Raw genomic sequence first — 27,902 nt, 5'->3', positions numbered from 1 at the left:
GGGTGTCTGTAATTCCAATCTGATCTTTACATTTTTAACATTTCATTTTACGTAAGTAATTTATAAAACAACAGATGGCATTTCAAATTACTAACTCCACACAATATATTTTCATCTCCTGATATGAGAGCTACTGTGAATTAGGAATGAAAATGTCCTTAAGCCTGTAAATTTATTTTTTTTTACATATTGACATTTAATTCTTTATAAAGAAACCTGTTTCAAGAAAAGAAAATATTTCCAGCCAAGCCATCCATATGGAGCACAGCTAATTTATTGTGACTCATGTTAGCTGCTAAATGAACATTTTTGGGTGCAAAGACAACAATATAAGCACTTTAACAAATAAAATATAGGCAAAAAATGAAACGTAACAGTCATCTGTCAATTTAGCTTGGATATCTGGAGGTATTAGGATCTACTGATGAAGCATAATTTCCATCTGCAAATCGTTTGAAAACCTGTATGGTTTTTATATCATTTAACAATTCCATTTTAAAAATTGCACACCCCTTCCATCCAACCTTGGACTATAACCTCCCTGCCCACCAACATTCCTAGTATTTTTATGATTTGTTAATTTAATCCGTAAAACTAGCAATCAGACGCAAAGTTTATGAATCATTATTGTGGCTTGAAATATTCACTTTTGAAATTGTAGTTTATGTTTTAAGTTGGCTGTTGAACACCTGCGGTGCTGAACAGTGATTTGCTGCATGGAGCCGTAAGGTATTGGCTCAGGGCTAAGTAAATGATCATGAAATTGTGATCCTGTCAGACTGAGCAGATTGCCGGTGAGATTGGAGTAATGTTTCAAAACTGCTCGTTTTGTAATGGGAATAGTTTTCCATGATGTGGAAACTATTTAATCAAATAGAACAGATCCAACTAGGGTCATCTGGACTTGAAACGTCAGCTCTTCTCTCTCCTTACAGATGCTGAGATTTTCTATCGTTTTCTCTTTTGATTTCAGTTTCCAGCATCTGCAGTAATTTGCTTTTATCCAGTATTAGAACAGATTCAAGTCTGTCTCAGACTCTGAATACAATTCTCCTAATTTTGAAGCTCCAATTTATCAGGAGAGGAAAAGTTAGAAATTATGAATAAATACAGTACTACTGAATATTGCATACTGTATCAGGAGATTCTGAAATAATATTCAATAGTTGCAAGCTTTCTTTTTCAATCTTTGTGATAATTTGTCATCCAGGCTAGCAGGATAACATAACCTATTTTCACAGAAAGTGATCAAATTACTGGACTGTATTGGTTACAGTATTTGCTACATACCTGTGTTTTGAAATTTTATCTGTACTGAATGAAACTGTAGCTTGGTAACCCAGATAAATTGGCTAGATTGACAGAACATCCCCATTTTAGAAGGAAGCAGATTTGTCTGTGGTCAGTTTACCTGTTAAGCCATGTTAGAGGCATTGTTTCCAGGTGCACTGGAGATCTGGTAGTCTCTGCATGAGAGTTAATAGAAAGATTGCATGAGGAGGTGATCCCCAATTGGTTGTAGTGCTTGGTAAATACGAGGGAGCTTGTTTGCGATTTAAGAAACCACTGGACTTTTATTCAACTCAGGAACATAACCAATTTGAATCGAGGGAGGAGGTTTCATTAATTGCAACACCCATTTGTCAGCCTAATTCATTGCAGGTAATTTGAACTCTCAATTCTTCAAATACTTCAGTTCCTGAAGTTGGCAACCTTGATGTGAATTGTCACTGGGCTGCCTGAGATACCTTGAGGATGCAAAAGGTGCAAGAGACTGACCACTTTGAGAATGTTAAAAATATTATGGTGTGATAATTTGATGAAAGGAAATATTTAATTTCCCACACACACAACTTCGACAGTGATACCACACAGGAAGAACATTTTGTCCTATTGTGCTGTGCTGGCTCTTAGAAGGACTTAATCCTGCTGCTTCTCTGCTCTTTTCCCCTAACTTGACAAATCTTTCTCTCTAAGAAAAAGGAACGGGATATGAACTAAAGTTACCTTTGTATCTGCTGTGACGATACTGTACCTTTTAAGAAATGTATTTGACATGTTTCTTATGTAGAATTTGTTTTAGCAATTTTTTTTATTATTGGTGCTGCTGGGTCTATAATCAGTATCCTCTATTGTAACTGCAGCAGCATAATTACCCCTAGTTGCTAGAATGTTTGTTTGTTTGTTTGTTTTAATCTGAATGAATGCTATTCTGATGATTTTAGCGATTTTCCCCTAGGGATTTGCAGAGCAGGACTTGATTATGTTAATTGACAGTAATATCAGGTGGCTGGGTAGAATTGGCTTTCATAGAGAACTCAAGCTTAGTTCTGTTTAGATTTGAAAATAGCAGAAATATGTTTGTCTCTGAAGTCTAAAGGCTGGATCTGCCAGAGACTAGGTTTGTTTCTCTGAGATTCTGCTGCATGAGAGTCAGAAGACAGGTGGCTGTCTGGATCTCCTTCCAGAGGTGTTAAAAGGCTGAAAATCTAGCATCCACATATGCATATCTGCTTTTGGTGCTAACTAGTTCTGAAGAAGAGATTATGTCTGTGGGGGATACTGCTAAATTGCAACAATAGAGATGGATAGCTGTTAAACATGACAAAGTACAATTCTTAAGTATTTTAATTGGTAAAAGTTGTATTCTAACTGTGTTCTTAAATAAAGTTTTGAACAAAGTTTCCTCGTGGATCATTACCTGGAATGAATCGTACCTGGACGTGCTCTCCCTAAAGTCAAAGTAAAAGTTGGGGTCTAGGCTAACCTCAAAATATATCTTGGAGTTCCTGGGCTGGTACCTAACACTGCTTACACCACTCTTTCAGGAAGTGCATTGAGTATTGTATTTTCCACACCACATAAATAAATCAATTTATCTTTTCTCTTGTTCCTTAACCGATTGAAGTGAACTGCTGGTTCCATTTTGAAAATGGAAAAATCATCTTGTAAAATTGACCTTGAAATCTTAGAGAAAACTCTGCATTGTATATGGTATTGGATTACGATCTGCAGCATGGCTGTCCTTAGTATCTTATGGTTTGGATGTTTATTTTTAATAAGACTGAAAACTTTTGTAAGCCTATGGTCAGGAATTGCTTCTGTGAGCAAAGAAGAAATATCTGTGCCTTGCTTTGCACAATTTGGATGTCTATATCAAGATGTGTACTATTCTTACTTGCCACCTTTTTACCTTTTGTGGGTTCATTTCCCCTGGTGTTACTCAATGAATCAGACAAGATGTTGTTCATTTGGGTAGAAGTGATAAATGTTGAAACATTAAACATATTGACCCAGATGAAAGCTGATTTCCATTCAGTGGTTGATTGCTAGAGAAAGTTCCAGATATGTATGACATGGTTGGCGATGGTGCCTGAAGTCTGTCTTGTTGCCAATAATGAAAAAGCAATGAGTTTTGTGGGCAGGCAAGCTGAAAATGTTTTCAATGATCATGGAAACATTTGTGAAATAACTTAAAGCAATTTAGTCTTTTGAACTGAGAATTTTCAGTAAATTATTGATGCACAATTTCAGTCCTGCCAACACAAACATAAAAATACTTATATATCCTATGATATGAGTCAAACAAGTTTACAAATACTTCTCGATTGCTTGTCCCTTCCCCCCCCCCACCTTTTTTTTCTCTCTCTTTTCCCCCCCCCACCTCCCTCTTTCTCTCCCCTTCTCTCTCTCTCTCTCTCACAAGCATGCTGTCTTTCACCAGCCTTTCCTCCTTGTGCTCTTCTTGTCTACACCCTCTTTCCACCATTTTCCTGTAACTGTCATACTGTAATTTTATATTTTAAGTTTAGTAAAGGCTAGGTTATGGGCGCCAAGTGGAGTTGGTGTGCTAAGGCACAACAACAGAAAGATAGCATTCTGTTGTTTGCTTGCACTCGGGTAGAGGAGTAGATCTTGTCAGTGCCACCAATCATGCATGTTGTATGGACTGCATTAGTAAGAGCAGGAATCCAAGGTCTTTTGAGAGGGTACCTGGAATCTTGCAGCATCTGAGATAATATCTGGTATTTGAATAACCGATACTTAGTCTGTGGCTGGTGTTAAGAAATGAGGTGGGTCTGTGATTTAAGCAACACTCAATCTGTTGGCAGCAATCAGCAGGGTTTGGCATTATGCTGAGGATTCTGGCAGTGTTTGAGGAGGTGGTACTTTAGAGTAGTAGAATTGGGGACTGGGACATTGTGTCTCTCCGTGTGGTCCCCCTCAGGACAGACTGACAAGAGTTGAGCTCAGGCTAGAGTGTACCCAGTCAGAGTATGGAATGGGAAGGTAGAGGGAAAGTGCACAGCTTCAGTCACAGCTCAAAAGAGTCCTGTAATGGACTATGCAGAATTATCTCTAAGGCTGGGACAAATCAGAGGTGCAGCATTTTTGGGAGGTATATTGTAGACTTGTATAAGTGAATTGTTTAAGTTCTTAATGTAAAATTTGAGAACTCCTGACTTCATTTTCTAATGAGGAGATCCTAGTTACCCTGAGATTGAAGGTATGATACTGTGCTATTCATTTTTATTCACATGGCTGGGGAAGCAGTTCTCATTTGGTGCCAAGGTTAACGATCCATTCAACAGCTTCAGCTGATGCAGTGTGAATGATTGTGATATTGTCAGGGATTCGATATGTAGGCAGTAGTCTGACTTGGGTGACCACAGTCACAACTTTATCTGTTCCTTGTGTTCCGCTAATGGAGCAAGTGGCCACATCTTCGCTGGCCTATCCTCAAGGGTTTGAAGGTTATCCAGATTTTCCGCGAAAGGTTAAAATCTAGGATTTCACCACTTGGGTCACTTATGGATCTCCCTCAAAATAAACCCTACGTGCTCCCCTGAAATCCCGATGGTCCCTACTGGAAGAAGTCTTGCAACACCAGGTTAAAGTCCAACAGGTTTATTTGGTAGAAAAAGTCACTACCTTTAACGCCGGATCGCCACATCAGTCCCAGCTGGAACATACTCCACACTCTACAAACTGACACCAGCCCCACTTCTTAATGGTGCACTTCCTGGTTGATTGCAAACATCACCAACTAGAATCTAGTAATTGTAAAAATTTATTCACAATTTTAAAGTTACATTTTAACATAGAAAACCCAGGTTTTATTAATAAGGAGCTGTTATTTAATGGGGACAAGTGCTATAAATCAAAACTTTGGAAATCCCAATTAGATAAGGGATTAAGGCATTTTGATGTGGAAAATGGCAAGGGAACCAACAGGATTGTCAGTTGACATCTGTGATATATTATCAATTTTGTGCTTACAGTATCTTCTCGCTTCCCTTTGCTTTGTGTTTAAATATATATCAGAGATCATGAGCACAGCTGCTGGCTTTTCTTGCACTCTACATTACCCCCATTGCATTTCAGTTTATTTTGGTTTAATTCAATGTATTATATTTTCTCAATTTTCCTATAATTACATCTAGTAGTTGTACTAGCCAAAATCTAATAATACTGTGAGCTTATCTGAGATGATGGGACAAATTTTGTTGGTTGTGTGACTTTTTGTTTTAATTTACTTGATGAAACTATTTTAAAAGCTATGTTTTTCATATGCTGTATTTGATGTCAGTTGTGAAAGTATGAATCACTCTCATTCCCTTGTTGGTGGGCACGCTTTGTGCAGACAGGACAATGGGTTGCTCTGCCTATCCCATACCTTTTGCTAGTGCTGTTTTCCTGATGGTCGCAATAGTACCAAAAACTAATTCGACAATGTCACTCAACCAGTTTCCCCTCCTTTTTTAATAGAACAGTTTCTCCAAGTGGGGAATTTGGCAGACTTGGAGTTGAGTCATTGGTACAGTTCAGTGAAACCATTTGAAAATCTCCTTGGTGATGGTTTGTGGTTATGATATTGGGTGGTCTGTAGGAAGCACTTTGCCTGTGAAATATTACTTGAACGATGAGAAGTCTTTCTGTTCCAAGACCATAGATTATAGAAGTAGTCTGCCTATCAAAGCATGAGCTAGTCTCAGCCTGTACCTTTGATTTGTTTGCTTTGTAAAAAAGCTGATGAGAAGTGGCTGGACATTCAACAATGTATTGCAAGAGATATCTTCCCAAAAAATGTGTCAGACAGCCTGGTTTCTTTTTCGGCAAGTACCTCAGCTATTTTCAAATCTATTTCAGTGCTATTTATGACAGAAGCTTTTATGAACAATCTTATCCAATTAATAGCCCAGATTTTGTCAATATAAAGGCAAATTTAAAGCTCTCACTATTATTAAGATGCCAATCACCCAACAACTTGTGGCGAGGAATATCCCATAAATTGATAATCACCAAGTTACTGAAAACGTGCAAAAGCATCAGCTCTTCCTCAGTTTCCTCCTGAGTTTTATGAAATTGCTGCTTTTGCACATTAATTGTTCATTAACTTAGCCTGGTAAGTACTAGTTGTAACTTTCTTTGACATTTACACATGGCTGTAACTCAACTCAGCTTCATGTGCCTTGACAGTTTGTCTTGATTGCACCAGGATCTCAGACACGTGGCTTTGCTGAAGACTTGTAAGAATTCTCTTGCTAAATATAGTCAGTTGGATCAATAATAAATGATTGCAGCTGCTGAATTGTGCCACTGCAGCAGTATAATGGCAGATGGTCTGTAGAGAGAGAAAGCAGAGCAACATTTGTGTCTTTTTTGTTGGCTCGCAGCCCTTCTACCCTCATGGCACCCTTTTCCCACAGTTGCAGCCACATGTAAATGTAATTCAAAAGGTTGGCTGAAGTGTTGATGGGAATCATTTTTTCATGAATGTATTTTGGTCATGAAGAATAAATTTATGTTGGAGGACAAAATGCTGATGAGTAAATAGACTACTGGGCAAACAAATTATCTGGGTGGAGATTTTTCAGTGGCATGGCTTTGGAGAATGTTGAACATAAGTTTTCAAGCACATCAAATACCTGTTATCGTGCAACATGGAAAGAAGCCACTCAGCATTTCCTCCCTATGCCAGTTGTTTGAAAAAGCTATCCAGTTAGACCCACTATGCTTTCTCTCCAGGTCCCTGCAATTTTTTCCCCTTCTAAATATTTACCTCCTTCCTTGTAGAAAGTTTCTATTCAGCCTTGAGTGCTTCCACAAAATCAGAGTATCCATCAGTTGAAACTGAAGGAACACGGGGTGCTGTGAAGCACTTTCATATCAAAGTCGTAACCAGTGGTCATGTCAGTTTCCCTACTACTTCTCCTGGCTTCAGCATCCAAGGGATGTTTATGACCATACTTCTATCTGATTATCCAAATATTTTAATCTTTTTGAATTGAAGAATTTTTTTTTCCTGGGCTGAAACTTTTGACCCCAGAGGTTTTTGGCAACTGGCCTATTCATCTTAAGATAATGGAGAAATCTACACCAAACCATTTCAAGGAGTAATTCTGATCTATCTCCTCCACTGTAATGATTCCAAATGGCGAGTTCTTATTGTGTTAAAAGTTTTATTTAAAAAAATGTATTATTTTTGTAAAGTTACAAAACCAGTGTGCAGAGTGGACAGGACAAGCCCTTAATCCATATCCTTTTTGCCTCAGAAAAAGTTTAAATTGAATCTAATTCATGTCCCCTCAAGAAAAACATGCAAAATTCAAGCTGATTAAGAAAAGGCATTGCACCTCATCTTGGGCTTGATCTGAAGCTTGATCACTTATTCTTTAGGGAGGTGGTTAAAACTTGAGTCCGGATTCTGGCTGGCGGAAACCCAAGCTGCTGCTACTACCTTATAAGAGTCTATGTATGATATCCTATCAGTGCAACAGGAGGATATATTTTGGGGAAAGATGACACATTTTCAAAATGTTAGCATTATTTTTAATTTTTTTTTTCATAAAGGTTAACTAAATAAATGCTTGACAATTTGCATCAGCAATGTTACTCAACAGCAGAAAAATATCTACTTCCTCAGATGTTTTCAGTCACTATTTTCTAGCTTTTATGTATCCCAAACAGCAGCTGAAGATCTCTACTCGGTGTAATATAAAAACAAACAAGCATTTTTAATTGCATGTTTGGTATTTATCGCATCAGTAAATACATTTCTAAGAACTCATTGAGTCCTTGTGAAGTTAGAGTTTAAGCTGCTCTTTGATATGTGATGAACATATCTGCATGAATTCCTTTGTACTCTCTCTTTTAATGCATTTATTAACTCTTTTTTGATTAATTAATGTCTTAAGGCAGCATGCAATTTCATAAAGAATACATTTAACTCAATTAGTAGCAAGTATTGCTGACAGCAGTTGCAGCCAACAAGTAGGATCAAGTTCATGAGAGAGAGGTTGCATATGGTGACTAGAATGAATAGGCTGGTGAGCTGATCACCAAGTCCACTTGTAATACTCGTCATTAGTCATGGTTATGACTGAATGTAAGACTTGGAAGAATTCTCATAATCCAACTTACAGAATCATGGCTTTAAACCTGGGCTTCAGCCCCTGCTGCTGTACAGGAGATTAATTAACATTGGCAGTGAAATAAATAAAACCTATTTAGAAAATATTCACCAGTGATATTATCTTGCCTCCACTGGGGACTTAGATGTGGGTCATGCTTTTAAAAATAAGTCCCATGTCTTTCATTTGGAATACTTGATAATGCATGAATCTTTTTCTACCTTTTAATGTTTAAAAGAAAGACTTCTATTTACATAGTGCCTTTTATGACCACCAGATGATGAGAGAGAGAGAGTAATTATTTGTGCTGTATGTAGTTCATGGGTAACAGTCAGCCATCCTTTAACAAGGATAAGTCCAGACAATGAATGTTGGCATGATGTTAAGGATGGGGCTGGGATCAGGAAATCAGGATAGATCGTGTTCATATCCACAGATGTGTGTGTACCAGCAGAATTCAATAGATATACTAGATTACCGTTTCCCTGCTTCATGTATCGCAGGGGCAATGAGGCCAGTTTTGGTACTATTTCTGTCATGTTGAATAGATCTATTTTTTCATGAAGTCCCACCTTATTCATTGCATTCATCAACTGACCTTATTTAAAGTCTTGCATATCTATTTACTAATGCCATTTCTGCTCCTAAATTCTGACAACAAAGTGTGATAAGACACATCAGATTCAGGCCATTGTATGTGAGCTGAGGAATCGTGAAATAGCATTGCTGGGAAAGATAAGATGATGTGGATATGCCGGCGTTGGACTGGGGTAAACACAGTAAAAAGTCTGTAAAAAAAAAACCTGGTGCTGTCAGACTTTTTACAAAGATAAGATGCCCTTTTTGTTAAGAGATTTATTGACAGAACTTTGGTCATAGTAGTTTATTTCTGTCAATCATTAAGCATATGTTTGAAAAATATTTCACTTTTTCATTTTAGAATATTTGGTAATGCATGAATCTTTTTCAACCTTAATGGTCGAAAGAAAGACTTTTATTTACACAGTGCCTTCTCATGACCACCAGATGACTCAAAAGTGCTTTACAAGTAAAGAAGTGTAGACACTACTGTTGTACTGAAATACAGTTTATTTGTGCACAGTAAGCTCCGACAAACAACAATGCAATAATAATCAGCTCATCTGTTTTAATGTGTTGATTGAGAGAGAAACTTTGCCACCAAGGATGATAATTCTGCAAAATTATGCTATGGGACATTTTAAGTCTATTTGAGAGGGCAAGCAGGTCCTCTCTTTATCATTTCATCCGAAAGATGGCACCTCTGACCGTGCATAACTCTGTCAGTGTTGCACTGGAGTATCAGCTATGATTTTTGTGCACAACTCCATTGGGATTTGAATCTACAGCATTGTGATTCAGAGGGTAGCGTGCAACTGAAAGATGCACCACTTTGTCCAGAGATCGGTAAATGGTAATTATTTATCATTTACTGACGTGAAATTTGACTATTGGAGGCTATTTTGAAGTCACTAAAATTTATGATTTTTCATTAGCTCTGCTAGAGGAAGTGGTTACCTAGACAATTTGAATGAATGATGAGATATATTGTGTTTTATTCATATTTCATTCTAATTATATCCTTTTAATTTGTTTTGGAGATGAGAGACAACTACAAACCTTTGATCAAAATCTCTTTGCTCACACAGATGTGCACAACAAGACAGGGACTCTGAAGCAAATCCATTGCTCTCAGTCACTTCCTGGAACCCCACTCTCACTCAAATCTTTTCCTATTCATCTTCCCACATCCATGGATGGAAAGTATAAGGAGATCGCAGAGGTGAGTGATACCTTTCAGCAACCAAGACTTCTCTAATTTTATTGTATGCTGCTTTCTGCCTCCACCATTTAAAGGTGGCTGAAGATAATGTTTTCACCTCTGTCAATCTGTCTGCTAACAATATATTTCAAAAACTAATTACAGAATCCCTACTGTGCAGAAGGTCATTCAGCCCATTGAGCTTGCATCAACAACAATCCCACTCAAGTCCTATCCCCAGAACTTCATGTGTTTGCCCTGCTGACCTGCATGACACTAAGGTCCATTTGGCATGGCCAATCAACCTAACCCACACACCTTTGGACTGTGGGAGGAACCGAAGCACCTGGAGGAAACTCATGCAGACACGGAGAATGTGCAAACTCCACACAGATGGGGACCCAAGCCGGGATTTGAACCCAGGTCCCTGGTGCTGTGAGGCAGCGGTGCTAACCACTGTGTCACTGTGCTGCTCTTAAAAAGTCCCTATGGTCGGCAAACTTTGTAGCTCCCTGTCAGGAATGAGCCCTGCTCTCCCATATGACAGTAAAAAGTCTGACAACACCAGGTTTTAGTCCAACCGATTTATTTGATAATAGACTCACAAGCTTTCGGGGTTAGTCCCTTCGTCAGGTGAATGGAGAGTTCTGGCCTCAGACAGAACATATAAAGCACAGAATTAGAATTCTAATCAGTAATCTCTAAACTGTCTGTGCTTTATATGCTCTGTCTGAGGCCAGAACTCTCCATTCACCTGACGAAGGGACTAACCCCGAAAGCTTGTGAGTCTATTATCAAATAAATCGGTTGGACTAAAACCTGGTGTTGTCAGACTTTTTACTGTGTTTACGCCAGTCCAACGCTGGCATACCCACATCATGACTCCCATATGACAGACAGAGATAGCAACAAGGAGCTGTCTTGTGTTACTGCAAATGGAAAGATTTCAACAAAACTTGGTGCACAGCATATAGACCAAGGAGGAACTCATTAATTTTTCTCAACTATGTGGATCTTGTTCCTGGAATCTTTTTAGAGGATCTGTTGGCATTGTGAGCTAGAATAGTTTGACTATTTTAAGAATGTTGTGAGTTGTTTTAGTGTGTTGTGAATTGTCTCAGCCACTTAGAACATAGAACACTACAGCACAAACAGGCCCTTCGGCCCACGAGTTGCGCCGATCACATCAACACCTATCTATAACCCCCAATCCCATAAAACCCCATATACTCATCCAGAAGTCTTTTAAAAGACCCCAGCGAGTTCACCTCCACCACCACTGACGGCAGCCGATTCCATTCACTCACCACCCTCTGAGTGAAAAACTTACCCCTAACATCACTTCTGTACTTTCCTCCCCGCACCTTAAACCTGTGTCCTCTCGTAGCGACCATTTCAACCCGGGAAAATAGCCTCTGAGAATCCACCCTATCTATTCCTCTCAACATTTTATAAACCTCTATCAGGTCGCCTCTCAACCTACGTCTCTCCAGGGAAAAGAGACCCAGTTCCCTCAACCTAACTCCCAGTCCAGGCAACATCCTTGTAAATCTCCTCTGTACCCTTTCAATAGCTTCTACGTCTTTCCTATAGTGAGGCGACCAGAACTGTGCACAGTACTCCAAATGAGGCCTGACAAGGGTCTTATAAAGTTGCAGCATTACCTCCCGACTCCTAAACTCAATCCCTCGATTTATGAAGGCCAGTACACCATACGCCTTCTTGACCACCTCCTCCACCTGCGAGGCCACTTGGGGAACTTTTCACAATGCTATCAAAATATGTGCAGAGTTTTCGGGGCAGATTGTTGGATGTAAAACCTCCTCTGTGAGATGAAATTCTCAGCATTTTTGTTACAGACCTGGTTGAAAAACCTCAAGAGCTGTAATTCTAAAATATGTTGAGAGGGTGGCAGATATATGCAGTCTACTGAGTGCTCTCTTGTTTGTTTACATTTTCAGAACTAACGCTCTGACTTTTATTCCATCAATAGCAAAACCTAAATCTGCTTTTAAAATATTTTTTTAATTTTTAAGTACTCCATGCTATTTGTTTTGTGCCCATCTTTTCTGAACCTCCATGTGTGAATCCCTTAAGTCAGATTTCTACCTGTGTCAAAATACTGGAAGGTTTCTTATCAAAGTCACAAATCACGGCCTGTCCAATTGTAACAGTGGTAAGTTATCTATTCTTGTCCTTTTTTACTTGAATATATCATTTTATTCAGTTGATCGCTCTTGAAAGTTCTCTAGCATCGTCAGGTAGAGTTGCACCTCATCGTCTTCCATTCTTATCTATGCTGGAGAATCTCCTGCAATGGCCTTTTTCCCCGCTCTTGTGCTGTTCTCTCTGGAGTCCCCCAGGTATCTGTTTTTGGTCCCCTCCTCTTTCTCAACCATATACTTTGCCATAGAGACATCTTCTTAAAGTTCTGTGTAACTTTCCACGTGCCGATGATACCAGCTCTTTCACCACTGTCTGTCTCAATCCCTCTACTACCTGTATTGTCTAACTATTTTTCCAACATCCACTAATAAATGAGCTGAAATTTATTTAACTAATTTATCTTAATTTAGTTTATCCAGCTGTTGTCTTTGGTCTTTACCGCAAATTCCATTCCCTCGCTAACAACTCTATCCTTCCATCAGTTGCCAGAGGTGGAACCAGACTGTCCATAACCTTGGTGTGTCACTCTGAGATGAGCTTCCATTCATGTATCAATTACATCATTAAGGTTGCCTGTTTCCACATCTATAACTCCGCCCTTGACCTGTTGAAATCCTCATCCAGCCCTTAGTTTACCTCCAGATTTGATGATTCCAAAGAACTCATGGGTCTCCAATCCCCATCCTCCATAAACTTAAACTTATCCAAAACCCTGTTGGCCCAATGGGATGGGTGGCCCGGTGGCACACTGCTGCCTCACAGCACCAGAGACCTGGGTTCGATTTCCGACTTGGGTCAATGTCTGTGTGGAGTTTGCAGATTCTCCCTGTGTTTGCGTGGGTTTCCTCCGGTTTCCTCCCACAGTCCAAAGATGTGCAGGTTAGATTGATTGGATGTGCTAAATTAATCCTTTGTTTCCTGGGATGTGATAGGCTGGAGGGATTAGCAGGATAACTAAGCGGGGATACGGCCTAGGTGGGATTGTTGTCGGTGCAGACTCGATGGACCGAATGGCCCCCTTCTGCAGTGTAAGGTTTCTAGATCCTACCTTGTACCATTCCTTGTTAAATCATCTTCCCAGTGCTTGCTGTCCTACATCGGTAACTGGTCGAGCAGTGCCTCAGTTTTAAAATTCACATTCTAGTTACCAAATCCTCCAAGGTACTAGTCCTCCCTGTCTCCCTAATCACCTTCAGTCCTTGCAAAATATCTGCTTTCCTCAAACTTTGACCTATTTGTACATCTCTGATTTTAATTGCATCATCATTGGCACCCCTGTTTGCAGCTGCCAAGGTCACTAAGTCTAGAATTCATATCCTAAACTGCTCTACCTCCCCCTCTCTCCTAAAAATCTGCCTGTGTGATCTTTCTCATACACCTGGATGGGGTGACAAGATCTCTGTTTAATATTTTATCTAATCAACCTCACTCCTGTCAATGTCATCACTGGGTTCACAGAAATTTAATCTGTTCCTCAAGGAACAGTTCAGTAACTGCACAAATGCAATGATATCTTTCACAGGCAATTGGGGTGGTCCTGTTTTCTTTCACCACCTACCCCCCCGCCCCCATTCCCTCAGCCTTTTTATTAAATGACATAATGCTTTCCTGTCTTCTCACTGTGTCCTTTCGATTTCAAGACAGCCATCATCCACCCTCTCCCCAAAAGAATCCTCCTTGTGATCCCTCTATCTTCTTCCAGTAACTGTCCCATCTCTAGCTCGTCGCTATCTCCAGTCTTTAAACTTGTCATCTCAGTGTTTTACCTTACTCCATTACTTTGATTCCCTACAGTCAGATCTCTGCCTAGCCTGTAGCACCAACATTTCCCTTGTTTATCACAAGTTCTTTGTAGCTATCTCCCCATGTGTCCTCTTTAACCTCAGATATGGCGTTGGACACTTACGACATCCAGCTGTACCCCTCTGCAACTTTTCCTAATCCCTTTACCTCTGCATTACTTCTCAGACAATTAATTTTTATAACAGTTCAAAGACTGGAGACGGCGACAAGCAAGAGATGGGACAGTTACTGGAAGAAGATAGAGGGATCACAAGGAGGATTCTTTTGGGGAGAGGGTGGATGATGGCTGTCTTGAAATTGAAAGGACACAGTAAGAAGACAGGAAAGCATTATGTAATTTAGTAAAAAGGCTGAGGGAACCCTTTACCTCTGCATTACTTCTCAGACAATTAATTTTTATAACAGGGAAAGCAAATGAGTTGTTAACCTTTACTTCAAAGGATATGGAGTATAAAATTGGGGAAATCTTGCTAAAACGATACAAAGCACTAGTTAGACTACACCTACATTAATCACCTTATGTGAGGAAGGATAAACTGGCATTGGAGGCAGTCCAGAGAAGGTTTGCTAAGTTGATCCTGTGTATGGAAGCATTTTCTTATGAGAAGAGGTTGGGACTGTACAGTTATCAATTTGCACTCCTAGCATTGCCCTTTCTATACAAAGGTTAAGGAGAAACAGCTACCTATCTATGCGTGCTGTAAGATGTCTCACTCCAACTAATTCTGAGCCATTGGCAGCAAAAACCCGTGCAAGGAAAAACCGAATCAAGGAAAAACTTCTATTGCATCAAACTCAATCTGTATCTGAGATGTTTTGTAAAGGAGCCTGAGAAATTTTAGCACCAAAGTAATAAGTTATGGAGAAAACACATTGTAATTTACTCATCAAATAATGTTCATGTTTTGTCTTCCATCTGACCAAAGGTTATAAATACCACTGAACTGTATAATACTGTATGAATTTGTATAATAGTGAGAGTATCAGTTTTGATTTCCATATCACTGAATTCCCTGGTTCCATTATTCTTTCTATTGTCCAACAATTAACTTACTTAAAACCTGAGTTTGACCACCATTAACACCTCCTATTCTTCTTGTGCATGGGTTTCCTGGGACAAGCTTTGATCCTTCCATAGTTAGATGTATAATTTTTAAAATATGTTCCTGTTTCAGAAATGAAATATTGTCCCTAAACATAAATTTGTTGGCTTCAATTCAATGAAGTCAACATTGCATTCTACGTCTGTTCTGACCCTTTTTGATGTGTGCACAAATATGAAGGTCTAATATATCCACATTTTCTAATATATCCACACCCTTCCAAAATTATTCATGTCCTGTATGAATAATTATTATCCTTCTAATTTCAGGTGCATCTAATTTAGGATGAAGAATTATTTTAATTTCTTTCTCATCCCATTTTTATTGCCTCAGGAGCTGTTTACCCGATCTCTGACAGAAAGTGACATGAGAACTGCTCCTTATGAATTTCCAGAGGAGAGTCCCATCGAACAGTTGGAGGAGAGACGGCAACGTTTGGAACGCCAAATCAGCCAGGATGTGAGGTAAACTGAACTATTGTACAAAACCTGAGGCTTCAGGCTTTTTTAATTAGTTTGCTCCAACAGAAAACATGAACAGCAAGAGTGTTGTCCAGTTTGTTTCAACTGGGAGATGGGTATGGATACGCCCCAGGAAACCCATGCTCGAAGAATAGGAGGTGATAATGGTGATCAAACTCAGGTTTTAAGAAAGTTAATTGTTAGATAAGGGAGAATGGGTATGGAAAATATACATGTTTTAATAGTTCAGACATCAGGATTAAAACAGGGCAGAGCGGAAGGAATGTTTCACTATGCCTTTGTCTGCTCTTTAGTTGTTCTATGACTGCTTACATGTTAGTGGATATTTCATGCGAAAGAATTGCATGAAATATGAGTAAAATCCAGGTCCACTTTGCTTGACACCTATTAGTTGATATGTTGTACCAGTTAGTCGTTGGAGTTAATTGGCACAGCCCGACTAATTAATTCTGTTTTTCATTTTCCCTTTATTTATGGATCACCGGAATGACTTTGATTTCTCACTGGATTTTCACGAAGTGTTAATGTCTTGTCACTTACATTATTAAGCTTTGTTATTGTCAATTACATTGTTACAGCCAAGGGAAACAGGTGGTTGGCATTAATCATCTTTGAGCATATTTGATAGGGGATGGCTGGACACTGGGTTGTATGCGAAGAGAGCTGAGACTGAACAAATCAATAAACTCAAAAAAGGTTCTGGCTTCACCAACTAACTTTGATCCTATTAACATATTCCCTCTTGGAAAAGAATCAAGTCATTAAGGAATGATTTTGGAATATTTTTCCAAGTTTTCATTTAATAATGGCTATTAATTTTTTAAAGTTTATTGATTTATTAGTCACAAGTAAGGCTTACATTAACACTGCAATGAAGTTACTACGAAATTCCCCTAGTCATTACAGTCCACCATCTCTTCGGGTCAATGCACCTAACCAGCAAGCCATTCAGAATGTGGGAGGAAACTGGAGCACCCGGAGGAAACCCGTGCAGACACAGGAAAAATGCGCAAACTCCACACAGACAGTGACCCAAGCCGGGAATTGAACCTGGGTCCCTGCCATTGTGAAGCAGCAGTACTTGCTTCTATGCCACCCCATGTGAATGTGAAGTATACCTTTATCAGTCAGGTGCTAATATTAAATGGAAGAGCAAAAACTGACCAACTTCATCTTATCTCATTGACAACTAGTGAATTAGTTTACTTGTACTTTTGAACTTTTCAGACGAAAAGTGCTGATTATAATAGAAGTTGTGCACTTTTCATATTAGTTGAAAAATCTAGTGTGATAAACTGTGTGGAGGTTTGACTGGAAATAATACTCAGCTGACAGCACTGAAATTAAAAATCACATTTGTTGTTTCAATATTTATTGCACAAGCTGACGTGTGTTGAAAGTAACTTGATTTTTTTTTTAATGTTACTGATCCTACTTACTACTTGTTTGCTTACCAAATGCATACTCAGTAAGATGGTATATGTGAGCTACAACAAGTGTAACAAATTGAAAATCCAAATCAATTTTTTTTAAAAATGCCTTGTTTGTTGAAAGCAAGCCTTGGACAAAGAATAAGATAACTGCAATTGGAGGAGTAAGGTTCTGCTCTAGATCTATACCATCTCTACATGCTTTTCCTTAATTTTGTATTCATTTTTCAGGCTCCCTTTTCTAATAAAATGCCATTGTGGGTGGAACCGAATTCTCAGCACTGAAAACTTTTTTGATTTCTTTTTAGGTGACCTTCTTCAGGTGGCCCTTTACTGCTAAGATAGGGTATTCCTGCCAGAGTTATGGGTTCAAGTCTCAGGACTGCCTGTTGCTCAAAAATGTCTCTTAGCTGGAAGATTCTATCAGGTCACAGGGGGGAAGCTAGGTTGACAGCAGAAGGAAAATCACGATGTGCTGTGTCTCGAGGACAAAACTGACAATGCCAAATGTTCTTGTATTGCTGCACCACAAAGCAGTATAATTGATATTGGCATGGAAAAATAACAGAGAGCAGCTGTTTTGATACGAGACTAAAGAGTTTGAAAATATGTTGATGGAGGATTAAAATAAAACTCTGCTTATGAATGGTTTAGAAAAAGCATTGATCTTTGCGTCATTGAAATTACCCTAAAACCACTTGGCTGTTAATCAAAACACAATATTTATGGAACCATCATTTGTGGCCCTTTTTTTTGTAATTTGGGTACTGTTTCCTTCTGGTTATTTAGGCTTAAGGCATGTGGCCAGTACTACTGTTGGTGCAAGAAGTAAGCTCTAAATGCATGTCAGAGACTAGCAATGTTTTAATAGTGTTTATGCATTGAAATCTAAGCTATACAAGTTCCTATCTTAAGAGAACTTAATGCTTAGATTTATATTTAGAACCAGGGTTTTCTTGTCTCATGCCAGTTGTATTCTTGTTGCTGTGCATTCCTGATGCAAAGCTCCCCAGTATTTTCACAGTAAGGATGGTGCTTTCACAGCATTGGTGATGAGTGACATGGAACTGAAGGTCCCATTTTTGTTCAAAATCGTGTTTTGATCACTTGTTTCTTTGTATGGCTGCCTTTAAACCTCTGCCAAATTGTTTAAGAGTTGATAATCTGAAGAAAAGTTGTCTATATTTTTGTTTATGATGAAAAACTGTCCCATCTGTCACCAACCACTTTGTACTGTAGTCTACACAAACAACTAAAATGATTAGAACAGTTGTGCAAATACTTTGGAAATACTGAGCATGCAAACTTTAAAAAGTTTGCAGGGGTTTGGTGGAGGGAGTGGTGAGGTGGGGGAGCAGTCAATACTTTGAATTTTGGCATAGCTAATAAACTGCAGTTAGAAAATATGTTTCCTAATATCGCGATTAACTGGCTTGTTTTCTCTCTCTCTCTCTTCTATTTCCCCTTTTCTCTCTTTGTATCTTTGCCTTGCTTCTGCCTGCCGTCCTCAGACTAGAACCAGAAATTTTACTCAGAGCCAAACAGGACTTCATGAAAATTGACAGCGCTACAGATCTACAGTGAGTCTTCCCGCACTCGCCAAAGGAGTGCATCTTCCGCATGGTACCAGTCGTGTGTCTACAGAACTGTCTTGGATGGTCTCTGCTTTCTGTTACTTTTTTTGCTCTTTCACAGGTTTCGATAAGTGGATTATTTGTGCACTTATGTGACCAACCAGACTGATCATTGAGCACTGTCTTCATATCATTGACCTAATACAGGATCTGTTGAACAGAGTCTTCAATGACAGATACAATTAAAACATTTTTTCAGAGATTTTGTTTTTAATGACCATCCATATCATGCCTTGGATTTTTCTTTTTACTGGGCCCAATTTTTTTTCTGAAGCTCCAAGTATTTTTCAGTACTGTGTTTTGAATTTTGACACGGTCTTCAGCTTTGTTCTTTAACTATGTAGATTAGAACTTTAAAAAAATAATTATAGCAAATATTGGTCTTGTGACAATTGGGAGTTTAGTCTTAATTTTGTTCAGTTCTGCCTTGTGAAAGTAATGTACCATAGAGACAAAACTGGTTATTGTATAAGTGAGAAAGAGAGAGCAAAAGCAGGTCGAAAACTGATGGGGAGCACTGCATTCTTCTAGGCTGACGATGTTAACAAATTCTTCAGCCTTGAAGATGAGCTCAGGTAACAATTAGTCACAGTTGGATCTGTACAGTAATCAGATCTGAACAGCTGTTGCTGGATTTTCTGAGATACTGATTAATCAGTTCATAACTGCGAGATCTACCATTCTGCGAAGCTAATTTTAGAATAGGAAAAGATTAGGACGTTTCAGCCCTCTAGCCTATTCTGCCTCATAATTAGATCATGGTTGAATGAAAAAGTGAAAAAATAGACAAAATGAAGTTTGGGAAAGATTGATATTGAGAGGAGTTTTATTGATGCCTTCAACATTATGAAGGAGTTTGAAAGGGTAGCCATGGTGAAACTATGGTATAGCCCATAATAAGGGAACATAAATGTAAGATAGCTGCTAGTTGACACTATAAATTTGGAAATTATAAGGTGTTTCTTTATCTAGAGTAGTAAGAACGTGGAAGTCACTGTCATCTGGAATGATTGAGGCAGATAACATCGATTGATTTTAAAGTAGGACTTGAAGCATTTAGGAAGCTTGAAGGAAGAGGGAAAAAGGGGTAGATGGGTCAGGGGTAGAAGAGGTAATTATGATTGGAAGAAGCTAGTGGAATATAATAACCACCACAGGCAAATTTGGTTTTAATGAATATGAGCTGTAGTAACTCTATGGACCACTTGCCATTTGGGAAAGCTCACCATAATTGATTCCTGATATGAGGATATTTCAGCCAGGTAAACCAAGATGCAGGCAATGTGAAGTAGTGGTTTGAAATGTTTTATAGGTCTTTAGAAATATGAATTGGTGAAATGTTCATTTTGTGAAAATTCTGATCCTTAACTTTTAACACTAAAGCTTGCAGTTTTAAGCAATTGGCAGCGCTTTGAGAGTTAGTAGGTTTACCAAGCTGGTATTCAGATTGGAATTAGTGTGGATATTGATAAGTTTCTACCATATTATTGTAATTACTTTCACACTTCAAATTCCAGAGATTGTGAATTCCTAGCTTTAGCGTAAGTGGTCCCCAATTTTGCATTAGTTTGGTTACATTTGACAAAGAATTTTCTCTAATGAATGCAAATACTTCAACATGTAACCATGCAATGAACCCAAGTGTTCCGACCACGTACATAATGTAAGCGATGTGTTTTATGACCTACCTTTTGAATGCTTTCCTTAGATACTACAAGGACCAAATTGATGCTACAACAGAGAAGTATCCTGAGGAGCAGGAAAATGATCTTGATCAGGAGTTCCAGCGAGTTCGTATATCTGGAGAGGAGAAATGTGGGGTATGGCAGATTTGATGTATGGTATTTGGGAGCTGATGAGCATAGCTTCTAGAATAGATGCACTTAACTGTCCATTCAGCATGTTAAAAGATTTGGGGGTGGGGGGGGGGGGGGGGGGGTGCGAAGGGTTTGTCACATGCTATTTTTTATTTAACATGGTATAGTGAGTCTTAAGAGGCGACTGGACAAATACATGAATAGGATGGGTATAGAGGGATATGGTCCTTGGAAGGGTAGGGGGTTTTATTTCATTTGGGCAACATGGTCAGTGCAGGCTTGGAGGGCCAAGGGCCTATTCCTGTGCTGTAATTTTCTTTGTTCTTTATGATGGGTTTCTTTTAATTAGTCACAACCAGTTAAGAGGAGTTTTCAAAATTTCAACAACTATTTTAATTGAGGTATTTCTCTCTCTCTTCCCCCTACCCCCACACCCCCCCCACCCCCACTTGTTCTTCAATGCCCTCCCTTCACCATACATTACCTGCAGAGGACATGGTGGGTTGCCTACCTCCATTTATACCAGGTTAACTGACATTGGTAAATCTTTGTGCAAGGCATGGATGTCACCCTGTGACTTATCATTCTATAGCACTTCTTAGTGTGATTGCTGTCTTTCAAAGTGGATATTGGGCACTGAATAGTACTGCTTCCTCACAACGCCAAGAGCCCGGGTTCAATTCTGGCCTTGGGTGACTGTGTGAAGTATGCATGTTCTCCCTGCATCTGCGTGAGTTTCCTCTGGATGCTCTGGTCTCCTCCCACAGTCCAAAGATTTGCAGGTTGGGTGAATTGGTCATGCTAAATTGCCCCTCAGTGTCCAAAGATCTGTAGGTTAGGGGGATAAATGCTTGAATCCGTAATTAAGGAGAAAATAGCGAGGCATCTTGAGGAGAATTGTTTGATAGAGCAGACGCAGTACGGTTTCGTTAAGGGGAAGTCGTGTTTGACAAATTTATTGGAATTCTGTGAGGATGTGTCTAGTGCGGTGGATAGAGGGGAACCGGTGGATGTGGTGTTTCTTGATTTTCAGAAGGCGTTTGATAAGGTGCCACACAAGAGGTTGTTACAGAAGGTTAGGGGACATGGAGTTGGGGGTAGGGTGTTAGCGTGGATAGGGGATTGGCTGTCAAATAGGAGGCAGAGAGTGGGTGTCAATGGGTGCAATTCGGATTGGCGGTTGGTGACTAGTGGAGTGCCCCAGGGATCGGTGCTGGGGCCTCAGCTATTTACCATTTATATAGATGATCTGGAGGAGGGAACCAAGTGTAAGGTGTCGAAGTTTGCTGATGACACCAAGATTGGTGGAACGGCAAATTGTGCGGAGGGTGTGGAAAGTCTGCAGAGGGATCTAGATAGGCTGAGCGAATGGGCGAGGAACTGGCAAATGGAACTTAATGTTGGCAAGTGTGAGGTTGTCCACTTTGGTAAGAATAATGGTAGGAAGGACTACTACTTACATGGCGAAAAGCTGCAGCATGCTACGGTGCAGAGGGACCTGGGGGTCCTTGTGCATGAGTCGCAAAAACCCAGCTTGCAGGTGCAGCAGGTGGTCAGGAAGGCGAATGGGATGCTGGCCTTCATAGCGAGGGGGATTGAATATAAAAGTAGGGAGGTCTTGCTGAAACTGTACAGGGCACTGGTGAGGCCGCAGCTGGAGTACTGTGTGCAGTTTTGGTCGCTGCACTTGCGCAAGGATATTTTGGCCTTGGAGGGAGTGCAGAGGAGGTTCACTAGGCTGACACCGGAGTAGAGGGGGTTGAGCTATGAGGAGAGGCTGAATAAACTAGGCTTGTACTCGTTAGAGTTTAGAAGGATGAGGGGAGATCTCATTGAGACGTACAAGATGATGAATGGGATGGATAGGGTAGAGGTGGAGAGGTTCTTCCCGCTCAGAAAGGACAGTAGGACTAGAGAGCACAGCCTCAAGATAAGGGAGGGGGGGGGGGCAGTTTAGAACGGAGTTGAGGAGGAACTTCTTCACTCAAAGGGTGGTGAATCTCTGGAATTCTCTGCCCATTGAAGTGGTGGAGGCTGCCTCGCTAAATATATTTAAGACGCGGGTAGATAGGTTTTTGGTAGGCAAGGGGATTAAGGGTTATGGGGAGAAGGCGGGAAAGTGGAACTGAGCCACTTCAGATCAGCCATGATCTTATTGAATGGCGGGGCAGGCTCAAAGGGCTAGATGGCCTACTCCTGCTCCTACTTCTTATGTTCTTAAGCAGGATAAATGTATGGAGTTACAGGAACAGGCCATGGAGTGGGCCTGGGTAAGATGCTGTTTCGGAGAGTCAACGCAGACGTGATGGACTAAATGGCCACCTTCTGCACTTTAGGGATTCCGTGATTTGAAGATATTTCAAAACTGGGCATCTTGTTGCTCAATCTAACATACTTTCGGTTGCTTCTTCAGATTGAAGTTTGTCAAGCACACTTAACTGTTGATACCCATGTCAGACAGTCACGTTGGTTTGTAACCATACTGCTCCATCTAGCAGTAAAACAATTACGTAGGTCCTTGAATGCAGTTGTGAAATGGGCTCTGTTAGGGAGCTTTTGGAGGTGGGAGTTGGCATTTCCCACATGGAGGAAGGAAGAATTTCATGGTGTACTAGTGTGGGTCACATGTTGGAGATTAGTTTACAGAATACCATTACAAAGGCAATGGAAAATTCCACTTGCCTATCCTCTACTGGTGTGTGGTACTTAATGAAATGAAAAGGAGTAAAATAATTGACATTATGTAATATAAAGTCATCCTATCTTATACTTAACAATCTACTAGAAGCTACACGTGGAAGCCCCAGCATTCTGCCCTAGGTAATTGGTCAGATTCCATTATGGAGCATTACCTTCACAAGTGGGGGACAGAATTAAAGGCAAAATTGCTGTGTGCCTTTTGTATATGGTTCTTGGAGGCAGCTTTCAATATCAAGTTTTCTGTCTGTTTTCTTCAGGAGATTATAACTAGTACAAAATGGCAGAAGAAAATGTAATACAAGAGAAAATACTTTCAGAACACCAGAAAACACTGATGATCAAGGAAATACCATCATTGTGTTAATCATTTAAGCAAGCTCTAAAGCAAAATAAATTAGAAAACTGGGGAATACCAAGATAATGGGATTCTACATTGTGATAAGATAACCCGCCAAGTTTTTTTTAGAAAGGTGAATCTCATAGAATAATAGAATCCCTGCAGTGCAGAAAGAGGCCATTTGGCCCATCAGGTCTGCATTGACTCTTATCCAGACATACACTGTAACTCCACACATTTACCCCACCGATCCCTCTAATCTATATATCTTAGGACAGTAAGGACAAATTTGGCGTGGCCAATTAACCTAACATGCACATTTTTGTGAGGAAATCAGAGCACCCAGAGGAAACTCCACGCAGCCATCCAAAGCCAAAATTGAACCCAGGTTCCTGGAGCTATGGGGCACCAGTGCAAACCATTGCGCCACTGAAGACAAAGTAGATCTGTGGAGTCTTCCTGATATCTTGTTTCTTACTAGGAATCTGTAAGCCATTAGTAATTTCTAATGAGAGCATCACTCCACAATAATACATTCTACTATTTCTAAACATATTCTACTATTTCTAAACATATTCATTGTAGGTCCCTTTCACAGACCTTCTGGATGCTGCTAAATGTGTTGTCAAAAGCCTGTTTGTTCGTGAGAAGTACATGGCTCTGTCCTTGCAGAGCTTCTGTAAGACAACAAAGAGGTTTCTGGAGCAGCTGGGGGACAGGCAATGTCAAGCAAACTTGCATGAAGAAATGCTGGAAGTGCCCATGTCACCAGGTGAGACTAGACATAAAATTGTCAGCAGCAGGCAGTGATGTTGGAAACTTCAGCTGACAGATGGCAATTGTTGTTGGCAATCAAATAAAAATAGTCTGATTGGCAGACTGGAAATGCTTTCTGTCGATATAAAGGGAACTGGGATGTACTGTGTTAATGAGATTACATCAAATGTTGGTTCAAGCTGGGTTTTTTTTAGAAATGTTATCCATTGAATCAGAATTGTGCCAATACTTGTCAGGCTGTGAAAGGCCAAGATTTAGCAGTAGAACTGGTCTGTGCCAACACTTCAAAATGGGTCATCATGCCAGTTTTCATTTTTCCATTAACTCAGAAAATATTGCCAAGATTTTAAATTTCCAACCACGTACAAGCAACAGTGAGAATATGAAATGAGTCTTCAAAACTAATTTAAAGTAATTTCAACTGTGTACCATTCTGGTCACTCTATTACAGAAAGGATATTATTAAATTAGAAAGAGTGCAGAAAAGATTTACTAGGATACTACCGGGACTTGATGGTTTGAGTTATAAGGAGAGGCTAGATAGACAGGGACTTTTTTCTCTGGAGCATAGAAGGCTGAGGGGTGATTTTATAGAGGGCTTTAAAATAATGAGGGGTATAGATCAGCTAGATAGTCAACATCTTTTCCCAAAGGTAGGGGAGTCTAAAACTAGAGGGCGTAAGTTTAAGGTGAGAAGGGGGAGATTAAAAATAAAGGGTCCGGGGGCAATTTTTTCAGAGGGTGGTGAGTGTTTGGAACAAGCTGCCAGAGGATAGTAGTGGCGACAGATACAATTTTATCTTTTAAGAAGCGTTTAGACAGTTACATGGGTAAGATGGGTATAGAGGGATATGGGCCAAACGCGGGCAATTGCAACTAGCTTAAGGGCTTAAAAAAAGGAGCGGCATGGACTAGTTGGGCCAAAGGGCCTGTTTCCGTGCTGTAAACCTCTGTGACTGTCTAATTTGAACTATTGTTAAAATTAGTTTTGAAGTGAAATCAAGACAGGGCATGGTGAAAGATCAAATGCTCACTTGTTACAAGCCTGTTTTGCATTGCACCAGTAGAGCTAATTTCACCCCCTTTAATCTCTGCAGCAATGGACAAAACTTAAAAAATGAGACTGTTCCAAATTCCAGTTGTTACATACGATGTTCCTCTAGATTCAACAAATTAATGTAAGACATAAATTTCAAGCTGAATATATTCCACATACCAGAGGCATCCTTTATTCTATAAAAATTACACCACATTGCTTGCTACTGCTGGTTAAATACATAGAGAAACTGTGGGTCAAATTTGATGAGGGTGGCATAGGGCCCAATATCTGCCACCAAAATTGGAGGCACTTTTGCTGCCTCGATTTCAGGAAGCCTTGAGGGAACTAAATTCCTAATTGCAAACAGGACTCCTGTGCCAGAGCTACTGGTTGCATGGGGGATATTTAATGCTTCCCTCATTAGGGCTGCTGCCAGTAACGCACTTGATCCCTGGAGAAAGGCAATTGAGGGAGGGATGGGGATTATGTGAGGGGGGTCACCGGCAAGAGTTGGGTGTAGGGGTTTAGGGGAATGTGCAAGAATGGTCCTTGTTGGGCACCCCACTACCCACTCCCTTGATCAAGTGCTGAGTGCCTTTGTGTGAATGAACACCCTTCCCTCTCCCTGTAGGCCACGTGGCTTTGGTTGTTGGTTTCCCTGTGTGGCAAGTCCCTTGTTGATTGAAGATGTGCAGCAGCAGGATGAGGCCCTTGAGCAGGCACTAATAGCCATTTAAGAGCCCCCACTGACATTCAGGAAGGCAGTTCTTCCCACTCTGGGCCTTAACCAAGGAGAAGACGTAGGATCCCCGCCTACCCCCTTCTGCCTGATCAAAAGTCCTTCCTTTCTACCAGTGTTGTGAGATGATAGAACATAGAACACTACAGCACAAACAGGCCCTTCGGCCCACAAGTTGCGCCGATTACATCCATAATTACCAGGCCATAGAACAATCTGTAACTCCCAACCCCATTTAAATCCCACATATTCATCCAGAAGTCTTTTAAAAGACCCCAGCAAGTTCACCTGTACCACCACCGACAGCAGCCGATTCCACTCACTCACCACCCTCTGAGTGAAAAACTTACCCCCAACATCTCCTCTGTACTTTAAACCTGTGTCCTCTCGTAGCAATCATTTCAGACCTGGGAAATAGCATCCGAGAATCCACCCTATCTATTTCTCTCAACGTTTTATGAACCTCTGTCAGGTCGCCTCTCAACCTTCGTCTCTCCAGGGAGGAGACCTAGCTCCCTCAACCTATCTTCATAAGGCATGCCTTCCAATCCAGGCAACATTGTTGTAAATCTCCTCTGCAACCTCTCAATAGCATCCACATCCTTCCTGTAGTGAGGCGACCAGAACTGCACACAGTACTCCAAGTGGGGTGTGACAAGGGCCTTATAAAGTTGCAGCATTACCTCCCGACTCCTAAACTCAATCCCTCGATTAATGAAGGCCAGTACACCCTACGCCTTCTTGACACATCCTCCACCTGCGAGGCCGATTTAAGAGTCCTATGGACCCGGACCCCAAGATCCTTCTGCTCCTCAACTCTGCTAAGACTCCTACTCTTGATACTGTACTCCTTCATCCCATTGGTCCTGCCAACATGGACCACATTGAAGTCCATCTACCACTTCTCCACCCAGTCTTGCATCCTATGTCACACTGCAACTTCTGACATCCCTCCAGACTATCCACAACACCATACCTAAAGAAAGAATCTTTAGGTATTAAACACAAAAGTTTTCTATATAACCACATGATATGCTCCTCACAATGGCACCCCATTCAAATAATTAGTTCACTAAGTTATCTTCTGGATGCAACTGTTAATCATCAGGAGAGGCATTGATAGATGGAGATTTCTTAAATATCTTGGTTGCTTTGCTTTTTGGTTTTGCTGTCCATTGTAAAGAGTGGAAAAACTTGCTTTGTAAAAATCCTTTCTTAGTAAACACAACTATAGTTGCTGGAATTAGCCCACAGACAGAAGTTCCTTCCCTTTCTTTAGTGTTCATGTTACCACATGCTTACGGCATCCAGAGTTATCCTGAATACTGTATTGTGTCACATTCAGGTAGAAATTGTTTTGAGAGTCTAACTATCTATTGATTTATTTTACAGATGCGTCTTTCCATTCACCATTTGCTGAGGAGCATCCATACGAAAATTGTGATCCAAGTATAATGCCTGAGGATGTTGGGTTTGGCTGCAAAATGATTGATGGCGTCACCCATGTGTACTCTAAATCAAATATTATGGACAAGTAATCAAAACTCTTATGATATTAATGTAAAGAACTCTTGCAATCGTTATATGTTAATTAGTTTCTTTAATATTAATCATATTGGTTATCCAGTACTAAATGAGTAGAAATTTCCTCCAATTAAATGTTGGGAAGACTGAAACCATT

The 27,902-nt window shown here is 40.1% G+C and overlaps 1 protein-coding gene across 8 annotated transcripts in view; it reads left to right on the top strand.

Annotated features, from left to right (window-relative positions):
- The window catches only part of LOC145356891 (AMP deaminase 2-like), a 147,188-nt gene that overhangs the window by 68,457 nt on the left and 50,829 nt on the right, over positions 1-27,902 (top strand). For 7 of the 8 annotated variants that reach the window (XM_080209866.1, XM_080209867.1, XM_080209863.1 and 4 more), the window contains exons 2-7: positions 10,082-10,215; positions 15,600-15,730; positions 18,690-18,758; positions 20,521-20,632; positions 24,252-24,438; positions 27,614-27,755. In XM_080209866.1, coding sequence (XP_080065992.1) covers positions 10,082-10,215; positions 15,600-15,730; positions 18,690-18,758; positions 20,521-20,632; positions 24,252-24,438; positions 27,614-27,755 — 775 coding nt within the window. The remainder of the gene's footprint in view (positions 1-10,081; positions 10,216-15,599; positions 15,731-18,689; positions 18,759-20,520; positions 20,633-24,251; positions 24,439-27,613; positions 27,756-27,902) is intronic. The other variant, XM_080209864.1, reaches the window with a different exon arrangement.

This window comes from Carcharhinus amblyrhynchos, chromosome 22, assembly GCF_965287045.1.
Source record: "Carcharhinus amblyrhynchos chromosome 22, sCarAmb.v2.hapA, whole genome shotgun sequence".
Lineage (NCBI taxonomy): Eukaryota > Metazoa > Chordata > Chondrichthyes > Carcharhiniformes > Carcharhinidae > Carcharhinus > Carcharhinus amblyrhynchos.
This window is presented reverse-complemented; position numbering and strand designations above follow the sequence as displayed.